Source organism: Aotus nancymaae, unplaced genomic scaffold, assembly GCF_030222135.1.
Source record: "Aotus nancymaae isolate 86718 unplaced genomic scaffold, 86718_ANA_hifiasm-v0.15.2.pri h1tg000046l, whole genome shotgun sequence".
In the NCBI taxonomy this organism is placed as follows: domain Eukaryota; kingdom Metazoa; phylum Chordata; class Mammalia; order Primates; family Aotidae; genus Aotus; species Aotus nancymaae.
Window position 1 is genome coordinate 14347932 of NW_026988460.1, and position 26614 is coordinate 14374545.

The 26614-nt window shown below is 40.8% G+C and overlaps 1 protein-coding gene across 1 annotated transcript in view; it reads left to right on the top strand.

The window, feature by feature from the left end:
- Nucleotides 1–799: 799 nt before the first annotated feature.
- Nucleotides 800–26614, top strand: part of ARL8B (ADP ribosylation factor like GTPase 8B) — a 52517-nt gene continuing 26702 nt past the window's right edge. Inside the window, exon 1 of the mRNA XM_012472163.3 lies at nucleotides 800–1098. Coding sequence (XP_012327586.1) covers nucleotides 802–1098 — 297 coding nt within the window. The 5' untranslated portion in view covers nucleotides 800–801. The remainder of the gene's footprint in view (nucleotides 1099–26614) is intronic.

The window sequence follows — 26614 nt, forward strand, 5'->3', positions numbered from 1 at the left end:
TAGTAGAGATGGGGCTTCACCATGTTGGCCAGGCTGGTCTCAAACTCCTGACCTCAGGTGATCCGCCTGCCTCGGTCTCCCAAAGTGCTGGAATTACAGGCACTTTGGGATGCCGAGGCAGGCGGATTACCTGAGGTTAGGAGTTGCACCCTGTCTGATTATAATACATTTAAATGTTAAGTCACCACCCCTAAATCAACACAGGTCATATGTAACATACAGATTTGTTCACTGTATGTGTGTTACGATCATCTTCATACATATTCATAGCTCCTTCCATAAGTCAAATATGTTTACTTGGCCAGTCTTTCAACATAAATTCTTGTTGCACCCTTCCCTCTCTCAAAGTGCTTACTTTTTTTTTTTTTTGCCTGAAGCTGCGCTTCCTGCCTGCAGGTTATATTCCGCTTCTTAAGAATAAAGCTCTCCTTTCTAAATTTATAAACTGTATGATTTTTAAGTTAACACCATCTTTTGCTATTACCAAAAATGTAGGACAGGAATTTTTTTTTCACGCTGACTCTTCCAGAGTCTTGAAGTATTCCTACAGAGTAGATTGTTAATAAACCATTATAGAAAAAAATGAATGAACGAATGAATAAGTGGATGAATGACGAATGAACCAGCAATGAATGAACGGAGAGAAAGCTGCAAGGCAGCTCGCGGGTACGCTGTGCTGCGAGGCGTGACCACCAGGTGGCGCTGCCAGTGGCGGGCGGGGCTGGACAGACAGGTCGTGCCGCTCTTGCCGTGGGCGCCGACGGCAGCGCTGGGACGGGCGTTGGGGGTAGGGCGAGTCATATGACCCGCTCGGCTTCCTGGCTCTGGCAGCTGCTGCCTGCTGGTGTCCGCCCGTGTCGTGCCGGGGCCCCGAGGAGCCGTTGGGGGGGGTCCGGGCGGAGGCCCGCTCGTGTGGAAGTCGTCGACGCCGCCGCTCGTCTGTCCTCCCGTCCGTCCTCGCTCCCGGCCGCCATCATGCTGGCGCTCATCTCCCGCCTGCTGGACTGGTTTCGTTCGCTCTTCTGGAAGGAGGAGATGGAGCTGACGCTCGTGGGTCTGCAGTACTCCGGCAAGACCACCTTCGTCAATGTCATCGCGGTGAGCGCCTGCCCACTCACTCGCCCCGGGCTCCGCAGCCGGGAGTCCGGCCCGGCGCCTCCCGGAGGCCCGAGTTGGGGCTCCCTTCGGCGTGATGGGACTGATGGCGGGGGGCGTGCGAAGCTGGGCCTGTCACCTTCCGAGAGCCAGGATTTGGAATTTCCCGCGTGTTGGCTGCGCGGGGTGTGGCACTGAGATCGGCAGCAGAAGGGTTAAGTCTGTGTAGACATTTTCCAAGGGCTGTGTCCTCAACGCCGCGGGGACTCGGAAAGGGTTAAATTGGGCTCGTCACTTTTTTAAAGCTGTTGGGGTTTCCCTCGTGTTTGCCCACTAGGGGCAGCCAAAGAGTTAAGTCCAGTCTGTCACTTTCCCAAAGGGTGGGATTTGGCAAGTCTGTCAGCCCTATGAGAAAGCCTAAGAATTAAGAGCCTCTTTTAAGTTGCCACTTTGGACCAATAGCCCCATTGTGAAAGCGGGAGACCAGTGTGGGCGCCTTCCTGAATTCTGTGGGCAGCTCGCCCCGTCTAATTATTTGTTTTCACACATCTCCCAGGCATGGAGACCGAGCTGATTGCTGAGCTCCAGCTAGCCCACAATACATAGTATTTATTAAGTTAAGAGTTAATTGTCTTAAGCAAGTTGTTAAAATGGATCTTGCTATCCAAATGTCACGTATTGTGCTATACAGGGAAAAAAAAGATGGATCTGCAGTGAGCATAAAGTTAACTACCCTGCGAAAGAGGGGATTGGTCTTTCTATCTTGTTCTTTTGAAGAGAAAGGAAGGTACTGGGCAGGAACATAACTTAGCAGGCGCAGGGAATGGGTGTCTGGAAGGAAAATTGCACCGAGGACTTATATAGAATGTGGTGTTTATTCAGCAGTGATTGAGTAGAAAATTATTCCTGTTTGGTTGGTTGAGAAAGAAATAGGAGTGAAAGATTTCTCCTCGATCTTTAGAGCCCAGAGTTGCTGTGACTCAGTTTTAGCTGATAGGGGCTCGTACGCGCCAGGGGAGTTTTATAACTTTTGTAAAGAGAGGTGGCAGCAGTTCGTACACCTTTTTGATGACGTTGAAATCCTTAACAGACTAGCTGTCCGACTGGTTAGGTTACACAAGAATGATTCAAGCACAGCTTTCATGTTTAAGAAAATAGATAACTTGTGATTCTTAGTCCTTGCAATAATAAAGCAACAGGAGTGAGTAAGTCTTGGAGAAAAAGAGATTAGCAGAAACCCCCAACGTCCTTTGAAGAGTGATGTGTATAAGGAAAATTTACCTGCTTGTTGTTTGGCTCCTTTTGTATTATTATTTTTAATTTTTTGTTTTCTTGAAATGGAGTCTCACTTTGTCGCCCAGGCTGGAGTGCAGTGGCAAGATCTCAGCTCACTGCAACCTCCACCTCCCAGTTTCAAGCTGTTTTTCTGCCTCAGCCTCCTGAATAGCTGGGATTACAGAGATTACAGACACCTTCCACCACACCTGGCTAATTTCTGTACTTTTAGTAGAGATGGGTTTTTGCTGTGTTGCTCAGACTGATCTCAAACTCCTGATCTCATGTGATCAGCCTGCCTCCGCCTCCCAAAGTGCTGAGATTACAGGCGTGAGCCACCTATTGTAATATGATTTTTTGCACTTGGAATGATTGTCTTTCCACAGGAATAGGAGAGTGGAAAGTGTATCTAATACCACTAAATCTTTTTTTTTTCCCCCTGGTAGAGATGAGATCTTCCTATGTTGCCCAGGCCAGTCTTGAACTCCTGGGCTCAAGCAGTCCTCCTGCCTCCACCTCCGAAAGTGCTGGGATTACAGGCATGAGCCACCATGCCTGGTCTAATACCACTAAAATTAATGAGGAAAAATGAACTTTGGGTTACATATTTATATTAGAATTTTTTTCTTTTCTTTTTTTGAAGACAGGGTCTTGTGCTTTTGCTTAGATCGGAGTGCAGTGGTGTAGTCATAGTTCACTGCAGCCTCCAACTCCTGGGTTCATGTGGTCCTCCCTGCCTCAGCCTCCCAAGTAGCTGGAACTACAGGCACGTGCCACCACCATGGCTGGCTATTTATTTATTTAATTTTTTAAAATAGAGATGGAGGTCACCATGTTGGCCAGACTGGTCTCGAACTCCTGACCTCAGGTGATCCACCCATCTCGGCCTCCCAAAGTGCTGGGATTACAGGCGTGAGCCACCACGCCCAGCCTATTTATTTATTTTTATTTTTTTTTTTATAGAGTTGGGCTCTTGCTATGTTGCCAGGGCTGGTTTTGAGCTACTGTCCTGAAGCAGTCTTCCTGCCTTGGCCTCCCAGGGTTCTGGGATTATAAGCTTGAGCCATCACAACTGTCTAGAACTTTTATATAATATGGAAACGATAAGGCATAAGTTTGAGTGAAGTTGTGCTCAGTTAACCGTAAATTTTCTCATCCCCTTGAGATGAGAATTGGAGTCATCTTGTAAATCCTGTTTCTTTGACGACATTGTTATTGAGGTTAAGTTATGTATGGGAAATCTAAAAAGTTGAGCAAGTCTTTGAGAAACTTCTTACTGATTTTCTTGCTTCTGTTTTCAGTAGACAGTGTAGCTTAATGAGCATGACCTTTGAAGTCAGACAACCCTGGATTTGCAATCTGGCTCTGCCACTTAGCAGCCTTATTATAACCTCTTTGAGTCCTTACTTTCCCATCTATTAAATGGAGGTAATGATATGTTTCTTACAGAGTTGCTCTAGGGATTAAATGACATGAAAGATGTTAAGTGACTAGCACTCATACCTGCCCACAGAAGGGGACAGGTAAATGGTAACTGTTGTTATTATTTGTAATTGGGTGTACCCATTTAATGCAGGAACAATGGCTTGAAAAATATTGAGAAGGGACTCAGCTGGAATCATTTTTCACTTTGAATCACTGTATCTATCCAAATGTGGGCTGCAGTAGTGGATTTATGGATTGTAGAAAGTAATCACATCAGGTGTTTCCCCCTGCCCCCCCATTAGATCATCATACTTAACAACAACAAAACTTCTGCAAAGCTGTTGAACTCAAAGTGAACCAGTGGCTCCACTATTATCTTTTCTTTTTTGAGACTGAGTCCCGATTTGACAGAGTGCAGTGGCATGATCTTGACTCTCTGCGACCTCTGCCTCCTGGGTTCAAGCTATTCTGGTGCCTCAGCCTCCCGAGTATTTGAGACTACAGGTGCCTGCCACCATGCCCAGTTAATTTTTGTATTTTTAGTAGAGACGGGGTTTTACTATGTTGTCCAGGCTGGTCTCGAACTCCTGGTCTCAAGTGGTCCGCCCACCTTGGTCTCCCAAAGTGATGGGATTACTGGTGTGAGCTACTGCTCCAGGCCACCTATTATCTTATCATTAGACTATTCTTTTTAAAATTGTAGTGGTGTGAGTAGCTTCTCTTAAGAAAAATAAGTCACCAAAAAATGATGTAATGGACGTGTTAATTAGCTTGATTTAGTCATTCCACACTGTAAACATATATCAGAACATCTCATTGTACTCCATAAATATATACAATTATGATGCCGGGCATGGTGGCTCGTGCCTGTAATCTCAGCACTTTGGGAGACTGAGGTGGGTGGATCACCTGAGGTCAGGAGTTTTAGATCAGCCTGGCCAACATGGAGAAACCCCATCTCTATAAAAATGCAAAATTAGCTGGATGTGGTGGCATACGCCTTTAATCCCAGCTACTTGGGAGGCTGAGGCAGGAGAATCACTTGAACTCGGGAGGTGGAGGTTACTGTGAGCTGAGATAGTGCCATTGCACTCCAGCATGGGCAACAAGAGCAAAACTCTGTCTCAAAAAATATATATATACACACACACACATACAGACACACACAATTATGATTTGTCAATTAAAAGTAATACTAATTTAAAAAAAAAAATCTAGGCATAATTGGCTGTGGCTTTTAAGATGCTGAAAAGAGGACCTCAGTAAATTTCATACCTTTTTTTTTTTTTTTTTTTGAGACGGAGTATTGCTCTGTTGCCCAGGCTGTATTGCAGTGGCATGATCTCAGCTCATTGCAACCTCTGCTTCCTGGGTTCAAGCAACTCTCCTGCCTCAGCTTCCTGAGTAGGTGGGACTGCAGGCGCCCCCACCATGCCTGGCTAATTTTTGCATATATTTAGTAGAGATGGGGTTTCACCATGTTGGCCAGGCTGGTCCCTAACTCTTGACCTCATGATCCACCTGCCTTGGCCTCCCAAAGTGCTGGGATTACAGGCATGAGCCTCTGTGCCTGGCCATACTTTTTTTTTTTTTTTTTTTTTTCTTTTAAACCTCAAGACTAACCTAACCCCTGATTGTTGTAGAATATATTGAGGGTGTAGTAATTAAAATGAAAGTTGGTGTTTAAAGATGATTTTACAGATTTTTAGGTAGAAACAATGTGTCCAAAATAGTAAGTTTAGCCTTTTAAAACATCAGCTGTACTTTTTTGTATTGTATGTGAAAAGTTTGCTTTATAGAATCAGAAGTAAAGATGTATTGAGTAGTATGTGTCACTCTAGGAAGTTGACCATTTATTCAGATTTAAAAAGCAGCTTATCAGGTATGAAAAGCTTCAGGCGAAGCCATTTTTCTTTTTGTAAAAATCAACTTTTTGTAAACATTGAAATGTCATTACATGCGCCTTAAGCATTAAGGAAGATTTAATAGATGTCATTTAACTTTCTCAAAAGGTTTGTGAAGTTGAATTACTATTATATGTAGGGTTTGGTGCAATTCTAAAAGATGATGCGGCTTAGTTATAGAATGCTCAGACTTAAATGCTTTTCCTTAGGATTTTAAAACTGAAATGATACTTCATTTTATCTAATTTTATGTAGAGACACTTGATATACAATTTTCTCTTTTGTTTTATACATTATAAAAAATAAACTCCCCTCGTCTTGAATTTTCTGGTTAGTGTCAGGGAATGAAGTATTTTCCATTGCTAACTGTCTGGCAGTTATTGCACAATAAGTCATGTGCCCATAAGTGTAATATATGTTGAGTAATCTTTATTTTTAACTGGGGCTCTTAGATATGTTACAGTATAGTTATTAAAAAAATCTAATAGGATTTACGAAAATAACATAGAATAAATCTTATGGACATTACGTATTTTTTAAATGGAAGTATAAAAATTTGTCCACACTTTCACACGTTGTTGATACCTCAAAGGTTAATTCAGGGAAAGGTTTATTACTGCTGAGAATTAGGAAAAGAAGATATTTGGGAAGACTGTAGAATTATGAACCTAGAATCATTTTTTAAAGAGTTTGTAGAAACTTAATTAAGTAGTCTAATTTTACCCCCATTTTTTTAGATGTGGCTAGCAGACCCAGCAAGGTTAAATCGAATTCCTAAGGCAACAAAGCTAATGAGTAGCAGAGATAGAATTAGAATCCAGGGCCAATGTTCTTTCTACTTTTCCCACCTCTTTAGATCCAGCTGAGGCTAAATCATAGAACTGTGAATTGGGAGATCTTAATCCATTAAACATCTTTTTTGTATTTAATATTCTCCGGGAGAGCATTTTAAATCCAGGCATCTTAAGTATGTTGACTAACATTTGAGGACTGCCTATATATGAACATGAACTAGGAGAAGGAATGATAATCTATGGAAGGTAAGAGTGGAATATTATGTTTGGATATTTAAATAACTGGCTAACAGGTGTTATTGAGTTGTTGAACTACCTTTAATATTTTTAAAAAGCAGAGGGCTGGATGTGATGGCTCATGCCTGTAATCTCAGCACTTTGGGAGGCCAAAGTGGGTGGATCATGAGGTCAGGAGTTTGAGACCAACCTAACCAACATGGTGAAACCCCATCTCACTAAAAGTACAAAAATTAGCCTGGTGTTACTCGGGAGGCTGAGGCAGGAGAATCGTTGGAACCTGGGAGGCGGAGGTTGTGGTGAGCTGAAATCATACCACTGCATTCCATCCTGGGTGACAGAGTAAAAATCTGTCAAAAAAAAAAAAAAAGGCAGAAATAATATAATTTTGTGTTTGATCGTATTGCTTATTATTTAATTACTTTGGAGTAAGAATGGCAAAAACCATTTTTTTTTTTTTTTTTTTTTTACCAGTATGCAAGTGTATTTTCTTTTTTTTTTTTTTTAAGAAAGAGAGAGAGAGAATAGGAAGGAGAAAAAAGGAAGAGAAAGAGAGAGAGAGAATGGGGAGGAGGGAGAAGGAAAAGAAAGAGGGAGAGAGAATGGGAGTATTGCTTTCTTGCCCAGGCTAGAATACAATTTAGTAATGGGTATTGAAAACCTCTTTTATACTGATAATTATACTTAATGATGTAGTCAGGAAGGAATAAGGGAAGAAGATAACAAACAAACAGCCAACCAATATTTAATTTAAACCTATGAAATGCTATGCGATTACTGAGGAGTGATTTACTTCCAATTATATAGTCACCTTTGGAATAGGTGTGAGGTGGTAATGTATGTTTTGTGTATTTGAATTCTGAATATCCTTGTTAATTTTCTATCTCGTTGATCTATAGAATCGTTAGCTCTTCTTGTTGCATTAATCCTTTTGCCATTATGTAATGTCATTCCTCGCCTCTTTTGATCTTTGTTGCTTTAAAGTCTACTTTATCAGAGGTGAGAATTGCATCTCCTGCTTTTTGTTTATTAGTTTATTTTTACTCTCTGTTCAATTGGTAAATCTTCCTCCTTCTCTCTGAGTCTTTGTGTATTGTTTCATGTAAGATGGGCCCGGATGCAGCATACGGATGGGTTTTGGCTTTTTATCCAATTAAAATATATGTAAGTTTAATACCAGCATTTGATGCTAGCTGGCTGTTTTGCCCATTAGTTGATGTGAATTTTTTATTGTGTTAAAGTTCTTTGCTTTTTAATATATTTTTGGAAAGGCTGATATTGGTTGTTCCTTTATATGTATAGTGCTTCTTTCAGAAGCTCTTGTAAAGCAGGCCTGGTGGTGGTGAACTCTCTAAGTACTTGTTTGTTCGCAAAAGATTTAATTTTTCCTTCGCACATAAAGCTTAGTTTGGCTGGATAGGAAATTCTGGGTTGAAAGTTCTTTTCTTTAAGGATGTTAAATATTGGTCCCCACTCTTTTCTGGCTTGTAGGGTTTCTGCTGAGAGATCTGCTGTAAGTCTGATAGGTTTCCCTTTATGGGTAACCTGAACTTTCTCTCTAGCTGCCCTTAGTATTTTCTCCTTCATTTCAACCCTAATAAATCTGGCGATTATGTGCCTTGGGGTTGGTCTTCTTGAAGAATATCTTTGTGGTGTTCTCTGTATTACCTGGAGTTGAATATTACCCTGCCTTGCCAGGTTGGGAAAATTTTCCTGAATGATATCCTGAAGAGTATTTTCCAACTTGGATTCATTCTCTTCATCACATTCAGGTACACCTATCAAACGTAAATTAGGTCTTTTCACATAGTCCCATATTTCCTGGAGACTTTGCTCATTCCTTTTCATCCTTTTTTCTGCATTCTTGTCTTCTCGTTTCATTTCACTGAACTGGTCCTCGACTTCTGATATCCTTCCTTCTGCTTGATCAATTCGACTGTTTAAACTTGTGCATGCTTCGCGAAGTTCTCGTGTTGTGTTTTTCAGCTCCATCAATTCACTTATATTCTTCTCTAAATTGTCCATTCTCATTAACATTTCGTCAAACCTTTTTTCAAGGTTCTTAGTTTCTTTGCATTGGGTTAGAATAAGTTCTTTTAATTCACAGAAGTTTCTTATCACCCACGTTTGGAAACCTGCTTCTGTTATTGGAACACCCGTGTAATCTATTAAGCCTTGTTCCGTTACTGATGAGGAATTGCAATCCCCTGTAGAGGGAGAGGCATTCTGATTTTGAGTATTCTCTACCTTTTTACGCTGGTTTCTTCCCTTCATTATATATTTGTCCGTCTGTCGTCTTTATAATTACCGACTTTCTAACTGGGTCTCTGACGTCCAACTTGTTGATTCCCTGCGCCGAAATCTGAGCAATCCACTGAGCCGGCCAAAACAGCGGTGTTAAGATTGATGGTGCTTTTCTGCCCGGGAATATCCGGACTCTGCACCAAGAACTGGCGTGCTAAGGCACCAGCAAAACCGCCACGCCGGCCACAAGAGTCGCCCTGGCGACCCGTGGAGCTCCTCCACTGGGAATCTCGTGGTCCGTGAGCAACTAATATTCGTCTGAAAGTGTGGCGTCCTCTCGTTCTTTGCGCTTTCACTGGGAGGTACGTGCCCGAGCTGCTAATCATCAGCCATCTTGGATCTCTCTCCCAAAAACCATTTTTAAAGAAAATGGGCTGTGGTTCAAGTCTAGATGTTTTACATAGATGAAACTTTACTGGAGAAACTAGTCTTCCAATAAGGTGGTCTTCAAGTATAGATTCCACATTGTAGAAAATGAGGCATCTTACAGAGGAACATTTCTACATTCCATAGACTTCTCTACCCTTCATCCTCTCTCCAGTTACTATTTTTTCCTTGCAGACCAAGAATCTTGAGAGCCAAATGTTCTCATTAAGAAGCTGTTAGAGTGCAATAATGCAATCTAAATGACTGTCTTAGAAGAGATTTCACAACTTAATGGATTTTTTAAGTTTTTCAAAGATCCAGTAAGTGGGTGGTTACTGAACGTGGATACAAAATACATTGAACCTATAAAAAAGTTACTTAATAATTATTAGAAGATTTTTTGCTGAAAAAATTTTTTTTTTATTATCAAAACAATACAGACTCATTATCAGAGATGTGAAAATAATAGTGTAAAGTAGAAGAAGCCACTTATTCCTACTATCCAAGATTAACTACTGTCATTAAAAGCATTTTCTTTTTTATCTTTTTAAAATGTGTATATCCCGGCCGGGCGTGGTGGCTCACGCCTGTAATCCAAGCACTTTGGAGGCCAAGGCGGGCAGATCACCTGAGGTTGGGAGTTCAAGACCAGCCTGACCAACATGGTGAAACCCCATCTTTTTATAAAAAAACTTAAAAAATAAAATAAAATGTGTATATCCCGATGTCTTTTAAAAAGTTCTGAGGCGGGCGCGGTGACTCACGTCTGTAATCTCAGCACTTTGGGAGGCCGAGGCAGGCGGAACACCTGAGGTCAAGGAAGACCAGCCTGGCCAACATGGTGAAACCCTGTCTTAAAAAAAAAAAAAAGAAAGAAAGAAAGAAAAGAAAAAGTTCTGAGATAATATTACTTACAATGCTTTATTTTCTGGTTTGTTTCCTTTTAATTGTTACAGTGTATACATTTTTCTCTCTAAAACCATTTTTCATGTCTTCATCGTTTATTCCATTGTGGTATATCTTGTGGCTATACCATAACATATTTGGTAATTCCCTCATTGGACATTTGAGTGATTTCCTCTGTTTTCCTCTTGTACTCAATTTGATCTGCATTTCCTAAGGATGCGTTCCAGAGTTGGTATTTCTGGGTCAAAAATGCATTTTATGTCATATGGCCAAATTGCTTTCCAGAAAGTGTACACTCCCACTGAGAAGGTCTGAACAGACTTTTTTTTTTTTTTTTTTTAAGACGGAGCCTCACTTTTGTTGTCCAGGCTGGAGTGCAGTGGTGTGATCTTGGTGCACTGCAACCTCCACCTCCCAGGTTCAAGCGATTCTCCTGCCTCAGCTTCCTGAGTAGCTGGGATTGCAGGCATCTGCCACCACACCCAGCTAATTCTGAAGAGGTTTCATGTATAAAGTTGGACTTTAGTTAAACACTTTGTCCCCCTGTATTTTTAGGACAAACATAGTTTTGTTGATGAAGTAAAGCAGTATTTTTAAATTATCCTTTAGATATATTGCTCTGTTTATGTTTAATATATTTTAAGAAGTTCCTTTTTATATTTTAGCAACTGCCAAGACTGATACTATAGAGAACATAATTCTTCCTGAGACAAGTTCCTGCTCTTTTGCCCACGCCGGAGTGTAGTGGCATGATCATGGCTTATTGCAGCCTCCACCTCTTGGGCTGTAGCTCAAGAGAGCCTCCTATCTTAGCCTCCCAAGTAGCAGGGACCACAGGCGTGTGTCACTATGCCTGGCTAATTTTTTTAAAAAAGATTGTTGTGGGCTAATGCCCTTTTCGGCATTAGCCCGCCTGCACCCAGGTGATGAAAAATAAAAAAAATAAAAAGATTGTTGTGGCTGGGTGTGGTGGCTCGCGCCTGTAATCTCAGCATTTAGGGAGGCAAAGGGAGGAGGCTTGCCTGAGGCCAGGAGTTGAAGATCAGCCTGGGCAACATAGTGAGGCCACATTCTCTCTCTCTCTCTCTGTCTCTCTCTCTCTTTTTTTTTTTTTTTGAGCTGGAGTCTTGGTCTGTCACCCAGGAGGCTGGAGTGCAGTGGCATGATCTTGGCTCACTGCAACTTCTGCCTCCTGGGTTCAAGTGTTTCTCCTGCCTCAGCCTCCCATGTAGCTGGGACTACAGGCACATGCCACCATGCCCAGCTAATTTTTGTATGTTTAGTAGAGACAGGGTTTTGCCATGTTGGCAAGGCTGGTCTCAAACTCCTGACCTCAGGTGATCCACCTGCCTTGGCTTCCCAAAGTACTGGGATTATAGTTGTGAACCACTGCACCTGGCCAAGGCCATATTCTATATATATATGTATTTTAGAGACTGAGTCTCACTCTGTTGCCCAGGCTGGTCCTGGAACTCCTGGGTTCAAGAGATCCTCCTGCCTCTGCCTCCCAAAGTGCTGAGATGACAGGTATGAGCCACCATGCCTGTCCTTTAGAACATAGTTCTTTTTTGTTGAGCTTCCCAGGCAAGCCATGTAAATATAAATACAGCTTATCCCCTTTAGCTATCATGCTACTAATTTGTTTTAAAAGTATTGGTAGATTACATATTCCATAACTCTGTTATGTTTCAGTATAATCCTTACCTATTCTTGGACTTATTATAGTAGGATGCTGCTTGGTTACGTATTTTTTTTTTCGAGATGGAGTCATGCTCTGTTGCCTAGGCTGAAGGGCAGTGGCGTGATCTTGGCTCACTGTCACCTCTGTCTCCTGGGTTCAGGTGATTCTCCTGTCTCACTTTCTCCCCAATAGCTGAGATTATAGGCGTGCGCCACTGCACCTGGCTGTTTTTTTGTATTTTTAGTAGAGACGGGATTTCTCTTTGTTGGCCAGGCAGGTCTTGAACTCCTGACCTCAAGTGATCTGCCTGCCTCGGCCCAGGCATGAGCCACCATACCCGGCCTATGAACCTATATTCTTATTTCCGTAGGCAAAATGTAGCATAATATTAAGAATGAGATTGCTTAAGAGCTAGGTTAGACACATTGTTAGGCCTGCTTTTTCTTCACTATTTTCTTGAAAGCTCGTTTTGTCCGGAGAATGTATTAATGCCAATACGTGGACTTCATCATTTGTAAGTAGTTTTTATCAGAGGAAAATCTAGGACAATAAAGGAAACCTACATTTCTCTCCTTCATAATTTAGCTATTTCGTTCCTAGCTTTTGGCTTTCTTATTTTGATCTTATTTTAAAAAATAAAAAATAAAAAATTTATCTTAGAAAGAATGATCTATGTTTGTTGTTTAAAAAATAGAAAGTACAGTTATATATCAGAAAAAACCTCCATTTTTATAACATTAAAATGTAATCATTATTATTATTTTTGTTTTTGAGATGGTGTCTCACTCTGTTTCCCAGGCTGGAGTGCAGTAGTATGATCTTGGCTCACTGCAACCTCTGCCTCCTGGGTTCAAGCGATTCTCCTGCCTCAGCCTCCCAAGTAGCTAGGACTACAGGCACCCCCTACCATGCCCTGCTAATTTTTTTGTATTTTTAGTAGAGATGGGGTTTCACCATGTTGGCCAGGCTAGTCTCAAACTGCTGACCTTAGCTGATCCACCTGCCTCAGCCCCCTAGAGTGCTGCGATTACGGGCATGAGCCACCATGCCCGGCCCCTCTGATTATTTTTAACCATCAGAAATTATCTTGTTCCTTTGTTTCTAATAGTCTTTGTCCCTTTTCAGACAGGCAAGGCTTCATTTTTTACAGTGCTGTACCCCAGTGCTAAGAACAGTCCTTGCCACATGACAAGCTCTTTAAATACTGAGTAAGTGAATGAATGAATAACAGTAGCAAAGTATATCTATGTATGCTTAGACTGTGTGCAGGTCATTGTGATAGATTACTTATAAATGTACCTCACAGGGTCATTTATGGTAGGGTATGTGCCATGTATAGGATAGGAATTTTCTTTTTTTTTCTTTTTATTTTTTTTTGAGACGGAGTCTCGCTCTGTCGCCCAGGCTAGAGTGCAATGGCGCAATCTTGGCTCACTGCAGCCTCCGCCTCGGGTTCAAGGGATTCTCCTGCCTCAGCCTCCCGAGTAGCTGGGATCACAGGCACGCACCACCATGCCCAGCTAATTTTTGTATTTTTAGTAGAGACGGGATTGCACCATTTTGGCCAGGATGGTCTTGATCTCCTGACCTTGTGATCTGCACACCTCGGCCTCCTAAAGTGCTGGGATTACAGGCGTGAGCCACCACACCTGGCCTGCATAGGAATATTAATAAGTGCCTTAAGATTGGTACAAAATGCTATTGAATTCTGCCCCCCGACCCCATTAAGTCATTGGGGGAGTTTTGTTTAGTAAGACTGCTGATTTTTGGTTGGATAGTGGCAGAAATGGCTTTTGAGCTGGGTTGCAAGAGTAAAGGAATTTCATTTATTCAACAAATATGTCAGTGTTTTGGGCAGCATGAATATAATGGGGAGCAAAGCACACAATGTTTTTGCCTTTGTGAAACTTCCGGTATCGTGGGGAAAAAAAAAATGTTCAGGCAGGAACACTGGGAAAAGCAAAAGCATAGCTGAGGGAGAGAAATTATTTTTTTGAGATGGAGTCTCTGGCTCTGTCACCTAGGCTGGAGTGCAGTGGTGCAATCTCGGCTCAGTGCAACCTTTACGTCCTGGGTTCAGGCAATCTCCTGCTTCAGCCTCCTGAGTAGCTAAGACTACAGGTGCACACCACCACGTCTGGCTAATTTACACCATGTTGGCCAGGATGGTGTTCATCTCTTGACCCACCCATCTTGGCCTCCCAAAGTGCTTGGATTACAGGGATGAGCCACTGTTCCAGGCTGAAAGAAATTTTTTTGTTGGATTAGGCATAACCTTAGTGAAGGAAAAAGAAGCAAAGGCTAGAAAAGTAGATGGAATCATCTCCCACAGGGCCTTGATTGAGTATGACATTAGTCATGGAGAGCCACTGAAGGTTTTTATTTAAGGCAATGAGATAAGACCTGTGTTTCCAACGGATTAATTTAGCAGCAATATAGAGACCATCCACAAAATAATTGGTTACAAAGTTATTACAGAGGTCTAGTTGGGAGACAGTGAGGGAGATAGTTGGGGAGGAAGGGAAAGGTACACATTATTATGGAAGTAGGATGAGTACAAATTAGCAATTAAGTCAGATGTACAAGACAAAGGGGAATTTGCAGAGACCCTTTTAAGGATTTGAATGGTGGGGAATATGGTTGTACCATCAGCAAATAGGATTATAGGGTGGAGAAGGGAGAATGGGTTTAGAAGAAAAAGGGATGATTTGAGTATAAATTGTATTATAAGCTGGGTGCGGTGGCTCATGCCAGTAACCCCAGCATTTTGAGAGGCTGAGAAGGGTGTGGATCGTTTATGAGTCCAGGAGTTCAAGACCAGCTTGGGTGACATAGTGAAATGCTCGTCTCTACAAATAATAAAAATAAATAAAAACTAGCTGGGTGTGCTGCTGCTGCATGCCTGTGGTCCTAGCTACTGGGGAGGCTAAGGTAGTGAGAGGATGGCTTGAGCCCAGGAGGTTGGAGTGAGCCATGAGGGTGCCACTGCACTCCTGCCTGGGTGACAGTGAGGCCAGGTCTTCCCTGCGATGCACACCTTCCCCCTGGAAAAAAAGTATTACATAATTAATGATATAAAGGGATTGTTGGTTGGAAATGACAGGCTATGACTGTTATATTGAAGTTGATTAGCACAAAAACTGAGAGTTAAAATTTCATCCAGCCATAGTTTTGTCTTCAGGAGTACTAAGAGATAAAGGAAGTAGTTGAGATCCAATCCTAGTTTCTCTTCAAAAGAGTGAGTTGTAGGGTCTTTTATATCTGCTGATTGGTGTCACTTACTGTACCCTGCTGATGACTTGTTTTGCCAATGTTTTGTACACAAGGACTACTCAGAATTGTTGTTGGGCTATCTTGATTTATTCGTGGTACTTATGTACATTAATCTGTGGCCAGAATGCAGGCTGCCCAGAAGAGGTCTTTAGTAGCTGGGATGAAGGCTATATATTCAGAGTGGCTCATCTTATTCATTTGCAGGCTGGGAAGCCTTTGGTGCCTAATTTGAAGAGTAATTTTTCTATTTATGGAAAGTGCCTGGCTTAGGTTTTTATAGTGACTTCCTACTGAAGAGAAAATTTTCTAGGTGTAATTTGTGTGCCTAAACCTAAAGGATATTTGATTTCTTGAGATTTAAGTTGAGATTTTTCTTAGGTGCTAGGTAATGTAAAATAGTGTTAATCATTTTTCTTCTCCGATTACATTACTAATCATTTTACTATGTAGTTGAAAAGACAAAGTGAGATCCTTGGTCCTCATATCCCAGTTAGGTTCTTTGATATCTGCTTAGAGACTCATTTAGAGCAGTCTGATAATGGATTTATAGTGCTCAAAAATAGCAGTTCATTTTGGAACATGTCGACATTACCATAAAACAAGTTAGGACATGGCTGTTCTACCTTTACTATGTTATTCTTTTTACTGAGATGGAGTCTCACTCTGTCTCCCAGGCTGGAGTACAGTGGCAGGATCTCAGCTCACTGCAGCCTCCGCTTCCCAGGTTCAGGCGATCCTTGTGCTTCCACCTCCCAGAGTAGCTGGGACTACAGGCTTGCACCACCATGCCTGGCTAATCTTTGTATTTTTGGTGGAGACAGGGTTTCACCATCTTGGCCAGGCTGGTCTCAAACTCAGGTGGTCTGCCCGCCTCAGCCTCCCAAAGTGCTGGGATTACAGGCATGATGCACCGTGTCGTGCCTACTATGTTATTCTTTAGGCTAGTTAACACAGATTTCGTTCCTAGACATCCTGTTTTTTGTAATCATTCTTTTGTCCCTATTTCAAACAAAAGGGAACATTCAATAAAAAATTAGAATGAAACACTCAATCTTTTTTTTTTTTTTGAGACAGTCTTACTCTTGCCCAGACTGGAGTACACTGGTGCAGTCTTGGCACACTGCAGCCTCTGCCTTCTGGGTTCGAGTGATTCTCTGCCTCAGCCTCCCTAAGTGCTGGGATTACAGTGTGAGCCACTGCGCCTGGCTCACTTAATTATTATATATATATATATATATATATATATATTTTTTTTTTTTTGAGACAGAGTTTCGCTCTTGTTACCCAGGCTGGAGTGCAAGGGCGCGATCTCGGCTCACCGCAACCTCCGCCTCTTGGGTTCAGGCAGTTCTCTGCCTCAGCCTCCTGAGTAGCTGGGATTACAGGCACGTGCCACCATGCCCAGCTAATTTTTTTGTATTTTTAGTAGAGACGGGGTTTCACCATGTTGACCAGGATGGTCTTGATCTCTTGACCTCGTGATCCACCCGCCTCGGCCTCCCAAAGTGCTGGGATTATAGGTGTGAGCCACCGTGCCCGGCCCTATTATATATATTTTTTGAGATGAGCTCTTACTCTGTCACCCAGGCTGGAGTGCATGGCATGATCTTGGCTCACTGCAACCTCTGCCTATGGGTTCAAGTGAACTTGATTATTTTATAAAATGTCTTTACATAAGGCATTGTATTATTCTTTTGTCTCTCTTGTTAAGTAGACATTCATTGATTTATATAAGATAAAGAAAGATTAAGTGACACAGTTAATTGTCAGTTGGGTCTGAAATTCAATTCTAACTCAGCCTGAAGTCCTATTCTATAAAATAGATGAGTTATGAGGAATCTGGGTTCCATTTTTACAAATCCTTTAGGATCTTGCTCTGTCTCCTGATAAATCTAATTCTTCTGCCTCCTGTAACTGAAATTATTGGAAAATGGGCATGACCTTGTGATGTTCCATGTACATCTTTTGCTTTCTTTGGCTCTTTGTGCCAAAAGACTACTCTACCGGCTGTTTAGTGCTACCCTATTTTATCTTTCCTAGGAACACTTATACATTTTGGTATTTATTCTGGCAGGATTTGGAAAGGAGGTTTAAATTAGCTAGTGAAAATCATAGCAAAATGGCTGTGGGCAGAAGGATAGAGGAAGTAGGCCTTTTAAGTAAATGTTAGACTGTGGTAATGATGGAGAATAAGATGCCCAAGATACCAAGCAATTTTCTTTGCCTACACTATCTGTTTTTGTCTGCTGGTACTCCTTTGCCTCTAGATGGCATTGTCTTACTCACTGTTCAGGTCCCAGGTCTGTAAAACTTTGACCTAACTTCTCTTCACAGCCTTTGATCAAAATTATATTTATTTGTGCAAATTATCTGTTCATTGGTCTCTACCTTCAAACTGCATCCTCCCTTTCAATATTTGTGGCTTTAAATGTAGCAGTGTGCCTGCTGCTCTGTAATTGTTGACTTAAATAAAGCAGTATAGAATAATGTTTAAGTGCGTGGGATCAGACAGGCCTAAATTTAAATTCTGGATATGCCAGAATTCTGTGATGGCCTCAAAGCTTCAGTTTCCTCATTGGTGATTTGGGCATGAGAATAGTGTCCCATGAGCTTATGATGAGGTAAGACAATCAGCACAATGCCTGGCATAGAATGAGTACTCCTTAGGTGGTAGATTGATGTGATATTCAGGGTTTAGGGCAGGATCATGTGTTCTACTAGATGCTAGATGAAGTGGACCCCCTCACCTCTCAGGTGAACACGGATTAGGAATTCAATTTCAGAAGGCAATGAAAGGTTCCTGATTTCAGAGTAGAAGTATACTGGGCACAAGGGACCAGTTTTTAATCCTCTTTATTCTTTGTTTTTTTTTTTTTTTTTTGAGACAGAGTCTTGCTCTGTCGCCAGGCTGGAGTGCAGTGGCTCGATCTCAGGTCAGTGCAACCTCTGCCTTCCGGGTTCAAGTGATCCTCCTGCCTCAGCCTCCCAAGTAGCTGGGACTACAGGCACCTGCTACATGCCCAGCTAATTTTTTTATATCTTTAGTAGAGACGGGATTTTACCATGTTGGCCAGGATGGTCTCTATCTCTTTACCTCATGATTGGCCTGCTTTGGTTTCCCAAAGTGCTAGGATTACAGGCGTGAGCCACTGCGCCTGGCTTTTTTTAAATTATTTTTTGAGATAGAGTCTTACTCTGTCACCTAGGGTTGGGTGCAGTTGGGTGATCTTGGCTCACTGCAACCTCTGCCTCCTGGGTTGAAGTGATTCTCCTGCCTCAGCCTCCCAAGTAGCTGGGATTACAGGGATGTGCCACCATTCCCAGCTAATTTTTGTAATTTTAGTAGAGACAGGGTTTCACCATGTTGGTCAGCCTGGTCTCCAACTCCCGACTTCAAATGATCTGCCTGCCTTGGCCTCCCAAAGTGCTGGGATTGTAGGCATGAGCCACTGCGCCCGGCCCCCTTTTTTAATTTTTAAAAACTTTTTATTATTTATGGAGACAACGTCTCACTATGTTGCCCAGGCTGTTTTAAACTCTTGGCCTCAAGTGATCCTCCCACCTCAGCCTCCCAAAGTGCCAGGATTACAGGCATGAGCCACTGTGCCCAGCCTGGCTTCTGATTCTGATTCTTGTTTTTTAATCTTTATTTGCTTATTTTTATTTTTTTAATGGTTTCTGATTCTTGATGAAGGTTTTCTGTCATTCTGAGAAACTAAAATGATTTTTTTTTTTAAATGTTTTGCCATAACCCATCCTAGATGTGCTAGGATGTTAGGGGCAACCTGCTGAAAAATTTACTAGTCCACTTGGGTTTTTCTTCTGCTGATTTGGTTGTAGTTAATGGTTTTAGCTTAATGGAAGATATATTGATTGCTCTAAGTTGTTTTTTTTTTTTTTAAACTATTCAGAGTAGAAGACTAGCAGAGTTATCTATTTACAACCTCTCAATTTAGCATGGTGTTTGTATTTTGTTGTTTAGCAGTCTAACATTGGCTTCAGGCTTTTGTACAAATATTTCTCTTGTTCATTTGCAAATAAATAACCACTGAATGCCTAAGGTATTGTACTAAAGTGGAAAATAACTTTTAGGGCTTTTAAGTTTAAACTTAGGTTCAAATTCCAGTTTTGCCACTGTTTAGCTGTGTGTATGTGACCTTGTGACCTTGACCTCAAGTTTTCTTTTCTGTAATATGAGGCCAGAGTAAAATGAGTAATGTTGAGTGATTATCATTATTTTTGAATACTATAAGCCTATTACATATATCCTAGCTAATAATAGGAATGTATTCTTGAGGCAGTCATCACATGTCGTTGAAAAACATTCTTGCCACTCCAACTTGCTGCACTTACTGCACCTTCCAAACTCCCCACCCTGATGATAGTAAGTAGGATTTTAGGCAGCTACTGAATAAGTAATGATTTTAGTATCTAGAAGGCACTGCAGTTTGGAACCTGAGAAGTGTACAGTGACTCAGTATTTCATGACTGTTCATCATTTAAGAGCTGTATTTCACTGGGAAACAATGTCAAAAGCACTGACTGGCCTAATGGAGTGGCTTGACAGTGCTTACTGTTTCTTCAGGAATACCCAGAGAGACCTGCAGTGTGAAAGAGCCATTGAAAGAATGCATTCAGCCCATGACATTCTCTGCAGCCACACCACTGTACTGCCAGGATCACCTGAAAAGGGTGGAAACAGATGTCTCTACTGATACAGAAGCAAACAGATAGTGAAAATGCTCCATACACTGTAGTTTAAAATGTTTTTAGGGAATTATTAATAATATTTTAAAAAGTAAAGTGTTACTGAATTTTTTACAGTGGAGGGGAATACAAAATCCATATGATGCTCTTAGTTGGGGAGATGAAGTTGTATAATTGTGAGGCAGAAAAATGTTAAAAGTTGACATTAAAGGACTAAGAAGTTAAAATCTTGGCTTTAATGTATCCAGTGACAGGTGCCATGGTTTGCTTCCTCCAGAGTCTAACAGGCAAAACTGTATTTGTAAACATTTTCTTGCCTCTACGGTGCCTAAGCTAGTAGTCTTTAAAGGGAGGATTGCCTGTTTATCTTCTTATATACCTGTGGAACAAAATGTTAGGGGCTTCATTTATCTTCCAGGTAGAAAAGAGCTGATAAGGGATTATTCAGATGCTGTCACCTGGCATTATGTGCTATAATCCTTGGTCACATTTATACTTTGTTATTCTAATACAAAGGTTCTGAATGTTATTAGGCGCCTTGGAGAATGTTTCTGGGTAACTTCTCAGTAACATCTTTGACATTTGTTTAGTTGCAGACCTAAATGACCACCAATGGATGCTGCAGTTTCAGTAAGCAGTGAGGTTTTATTTCCCTGGAAGTAGAATGAGGCAGACCCAGAATATTTAGAGTGCTTTCATCAGCTGTATTTCTTCATGGCCCAGAAAAACTCCTGTATAACTTCCCTTAGAGAAATGGAGCTGAACGGAAAGCAGAAGTAGTTAATGGATGATATTGGACCTGGGATTTCTGAATGAGTCACTTCAATTCCTGCAGGGGGTCTTGTCTCAAAATAGGGCAGTATGCAATGCAAGACTTGCAGGGCTTCTAGGTCTTTCTGTTATATTCTTTCAGAGGTAGCAATTGTCAGGATAGCTTTTCACTACACAAGATGTAGTTTGTGTTCCTCACTTTGGGGAGCATTTGTGGCAGGGTTTAAAAATAATGCTCTCCTGTTTGTTTGGTTCATCAGGAATGAAGCCTTTTGATAAGCTTTGGCTGTGTCCACTCCCAAATCTCATCTTGAATTGTAGCTCTCATAATTCCCACATGTTGTGGGAGGGACCCGGTGGGAGATAATTGAATCATGGGACTTTCTTTTTCCCCCCATACTGTTCTTGTGGTAGTCTCAGGAGATCTGAAAGAAACTCCTTTCGCTTGGCTCTCATTTCTCTCTGGCCTGCCACCATGTGAGAAGTTCATTTGTTCTTCCTTCATCTTCCTCCATGATTGTGAGGCCTCCCCAGCCATGTGGAACTGTCAGTCAATTAAACCTCTTTCCTTTATAAATTACCCCATCTCAGGTATGTCTTTATTAGTAGCATGACAGCATGAGAACAGACTAATATAACTTCTTGGGTTTTTTATGGGCAAAATTTCAGCATATTAGTCTTTAATTCTCTAGTGAATGTTGGAGCAGGTTTCCAGATTGCTAAAACTTAACTATGGGTACAGTCCTTAGGGAAAATATGCCCTGACAGGCTATATGTATGCAGCCATATGTGTGGAGCTGTGATTTGTTGTAATCTGAAAATTCTAGGAATAATAATGGTTCCTGGGGCTCAAAGAAACAGTGATGGGTTCCCACCAATAACATTCTGGTGGGATGTTGGTTCACACCTGTAAGAAACATACATTCACATATCCAAACCCGAAGAATAGACTCAGAGACATGAAGAACAGTGGAAGGGAAACTTTTAATGGTGGTCTTGCAAGATCTAGTGTCTGATAGGCAGGCACACTGGGGGCAGTTACTACAGGTAATTTATCTCCTAGCATGCAAATCCCTCCCCAAGTTCCTCATTGGTTGAGTACTATGGGATTACAATGTTCCCGGACATTGCCTAAGTTGTATTATCCCCTAATAAGGTTATACCCTGTCCCCTTCCCCGCTTAAGTTTCAATTTACCAATAACAAAACTTTCTCCCCTTTTTGACCCCTCCTCTACATTCTGTTGCTTATCGTGACCTTCTAGGTGCATGAGCTGTGTGGTTTGTTAAATCTGCAGGCTGGCTGCCAGGACTTAGATTTATTATGCTTTGAAAATGGGCTATTTAAAATGTTTTCTCACAAATTTTCTTCCTTTTCTATTTACTTCCTTTGGTCTCATTTTCATCTAAACCCTTTTGGTCCTCAAACACCCCTTTGAGGGTGTTTTGAGTATAACTGATGAATTTCTGTTGATTAAGGTAGATGTAGTTAATCCAGTTCACATTCTTATTAATAATGTGACCACCAGAAGAGTGCTGACTCAAACCCAGCAGCTATTTGATTTCAGGTCTTAAATTTATTAGGCACCCCCCTAGGGACTCCTATTGAGAGGAGTATTAAAATCTCTAATTATAATTGTGGGTTTCTTTCAGTTCCTTAAACTTTTGCTTTATGTGTTTTGAAGTTTTGTTAGGTGCATACTTACTTAGGATGTTACATCTTCTTGGTGAATTCATCCTTTTATTATGTAATGTCCCTCTTTATCCTTGGTATATTTTCTATAATTACTTCAGCTTTCTGTTGATAAGAGGTTGCATGGTGTTTATCTTTATATCTTTTTACTTCTAACTTACCTCTACCTAAGTTTTATTATATTTAAAGTGGGTTTCTCTTCTTTTTCTTCTTTCTCTTTCCTTTCTCTGTTGCCAGGCTGGAACAGTGATGTATATGATCATGGCTCACTGCCACCTCCAGCTCCTGAACTCAAGCAATCCTCTTACCTCAGCCTTTTGAGTAGCTTGGGACCAAGGGCACATGCTAGCTAATTTTTAAATTTTTTACAGAGATGGAGTCTTGATAGGTTGCACAGGCTATTCCCGAACTCCTGTCCTCAAGTGATCCTCCCTCTTAGGCCTCTGAAAGTGCTGGGATTATAGGCATGCGCCATCGTGCTTGGAAAAAGTCTGGGTTTATTGAAGACAACATATAGTTTGGTCTTTTTTTAAAAAAAGTACATTTTGACAGTTTCTGTCTTTTCATTGGTGTGTTTAGACCATTGCCTTTTAATGTAATTATCATATATTTTAAATATCAATAATTAGTTTAAACATAGTATTTAGTTCAAATAGTCATTTAAATTGTTTTCTGTTTAAGGCCTTTGTTTTTGTTCTTATTTTCCCTTTCAGGGAGTATTTTTGTATTATTAATTTTCATTTTTCTATTGGAGATTTGACTGTTCTTTTTGTGTGGCTTCTGTAGTGGTTCTTCTAGAGTTTATAGTATGCATTTCCCAGTCCACTTAGAATTAATATATGTCATTTAATGTAGAATGTAGAAACCTTAGCAACATATAGGCCCCTTTACCTTCTCCCCTTTATATTGTAGTCATCATCTGAATTACACTGATAAGATTTGGCTATGTCCCCACTCAAATCTCATCTATGAAGTCCCACAATTCCCATGTGTCATGGGAGGAACCCAGTGGGAGGTGATTAAATTATAGGGGTGGGTCTTTCCTGCACCATTTTCCTGATAGTGAATGAATCTCATGAGATCTGATGGTTTTAAGAATGGGAGTTTCCCTGCACAAGCTCTCTCTTTGCCTGCTACCATCCATGTGAGATGTGACTTGCTCCTGCTTGCCTTCCACCATTATTGTGAGGCCTCCCCAGATACATGGAACTGTTAGTCCATTAAATCACTTTCTTTTGTAAATTGTCCAGTCTTGGATATGTCTTTATCAGCAGTGTGAAAATGGACTAATATGTACACCTACATAAATTGAAAACCACACCAATTTCAAGTTTTTCCTTTTCTTTAAAAAACTTTTGTTTCTTTTCAGCCATCAAACATTTTAAAGTATTTAAGGGCAGAAGAGTTTATTATATTTAGCCAGGTATTTACCATTTCTGTTGCTTTCTCTTCATTTTTGAAGTCCCATCTTCAAAAATGGTAGTTTCTCTTATGCCTGAAGAACTTCCTTTAACATTTCTTTTAGAGCACATCTGCTTTTTGATTCTTTTAGTTTTCCTTCGTCTGAAATGTCTTTATGCGCTTAATTTCTTTTTTTATTACTAGTTTTATTTATTTTTAAAATTATACTTCAAGTTCTGGGATACATGTGCAGAATGTGCATGTTTGTTACATAGATATACATGTGCCATGGTGGTTTACTGCATCCATCACTCCATCATCTACATTAGGTATTTCTCCTAATGTTATCCCTCCCCTGTCCCCCAGCCCCCTGCTATCCATCCCCTAGGCCCCCACCCCCCACAGGCCCATGTGTGTTGTTCCCCTCCCTGTGTCCGTGTGTTCTCATTGTTCAACACCCACTTATGAGTGAGAACATGCGGCGTTTGGTTTTCTGTTCTTGTATTTCATCTTAATTCCTAAAAGATATTTTTATTGGATATAGAATTTCAGACTGATAGTCGTTTTTCTTCCTGTACTTCAGAAAAGGCTTTGTTTCTGATGGGAAATTTGTAGTCATTTAAATTGTTACTCTCTAATGTCATGCATCATTTCTCTTTGGCTGCTTTCAAGATATTTTCTTGTCTTTGATTATAGCAGTTTAATTGTGATATATTTGGATGTGGATTTCTTTCTGCTTACTCTGCTTAGTGTTTGTTATACTTCTTGACTGTAATTTGGTCTTCAGAAGTTTTGGAAATTTTCAGTCATTTTTTTCAAGTATTCATTCCTGAATTACTGTATCCCTTATTCCAGGATTTTGACATGACTGTTAGTCCTTTTTATGTTGTCCTACAGATCCTGTTCATCTAAAAAAAAATTTTATTGTGGTATAATTTTTTTTTTTTTTGAAACAGGGTCTCACTTTGTTGCCCAGGCTGGAATGCAGTGGCACAATCTTGGTTCACTGCAACCTCTGCCTCCCGGGTTCACGTGATTCTCCTGTCTCAGCCTTCTGAGTAATTGGGATTACAGGGGCATGTCACCATGCCCGTGAATTTTTTTTTTTTTTTTTTTTTTTTTTTTTGTAGAGGCAGGTTTTCACCACGTCGGCCAGACTGGTCTTGAACTTCTGACCTCAAGTGATCCATTCATCTAAGCCTCCCAAAGTGCTGGGATTACAAGCATGAGCCACCACACTTGACACAAGGTACTATCCTTTCATTTCAACCTGCAGAATTCCCTTTATCATATCTTACAGGTCAGGTCTAGTAATAACTTCCTCAGCTTTTGTTTTTCTGGGAATGTCTTAATTTTTCTCTAATTTTTGAAGGATACTTTAGCTGAAAATCGGATTCTTGGTTAACAGTTTTTGTTTTTTCATTTAGCACTTTGAATATATTAGCCTATTGCCTTCTGACTTCTAAAGCTTCTGATAAGAAATCTATTACTACTCTTACTGTTGATTATATTTGATGAGTTGCTGCTCTTGCTGCTTTCAAGATTATGTCTGTGTTTGTCTTGTAATAGCTTGTTTATAATTTGTCTTGGTATAGGTCTCTTTAAGTTCATCCTACTTAGAGTTTGATGAGCTACTTGGATGTTTATGTTCATGTTTTTCACCAAATTTGGGAAGTTTTGGATCATTATTTCTTCAAGTTATGTCTCTGCCTTCTATTATCTGTCTTCTTTTAGGACTTCCACAATGTGCATGTTGGTTTTCTTGATGGTATCCCATAGGTCCGTTGGGCTCTGTTCACTTTTCTTCATTCTTTTTTTCTTTCTCTGACTCAGACTGAATAATTCCAATTGTCCTATCCTCAAGTTTGTTGATTGTTTTTTCCCCTTGCCTGGTCAAGTCAGCCTTTGTGTTCCTCTAGTCAATTTTTCATTTCAGTTATTGTACTCTTCAACTCTAAACACTTTCTTTTTGGCTTCTCTTTGAGTGTTCTACCTCTTTATTGGTATTTCTATTTTGTTTGTACATAGTTTTCTTGCTATTTTTCTCTTTTTTTAGTTCTTTGAGTACCTTTAAGATAATCGTTTTTTTGTGGGTGTTTTTTGTTTTTGTTTTTGAGACAGGATCTTGGTCTGTCACCTAGGCTGGAGTGCAGTGGCACGATCTCAGCTCACTGCAATCTCCGCCTCCTAAGTTCAAGTGATTCTCATGCCTCAGCACCCCAAGTAGCTGAGACTACAGGTGCACACCACCATGCCCATCTAATTTTTGTATTTTTAGTAGAGATGGAGTTTTACTACGTTAGGCTGGTTTCGAACTCCTGGGCTCAAGTGATCTGCCTGTCTCGGCCTCCCAATCTCAGAACCTATAATCTCATAAAGTACTGAGATTACAGGTGTCAGCCACTGCTCTTGGCCTAAGATAATTATTTACTGGTCTTTCTCAGAGTCAGTCTCTGTTGGTTAATTTTTTTCCTTCGAATGGGCCATACTTCCCTGTCTCTTATGCTTTGTGATTTTTTTTGTTGTTGAAAACTGAATCTAATAATGTGGTAACTCTGGAAATCAGACTCCCCCTTTCCCCAGAGTTTACTGCGTTTTTTTTTTTTTTTTTTTACGGAGTTTCGCTCTTGTTGCTCAGGCTGGAGTGCCAATGGCGTGATCTTGGCTCACCACAGCCTCTGCCTCCCAGGTTTAAGTGATTCTCCTGCCTCAGCCTCCCAAGTAGCTGGGATTACAGGCACACAACACCATGCCCAGTGAATTTTTGCATTTTCATTAAAGATG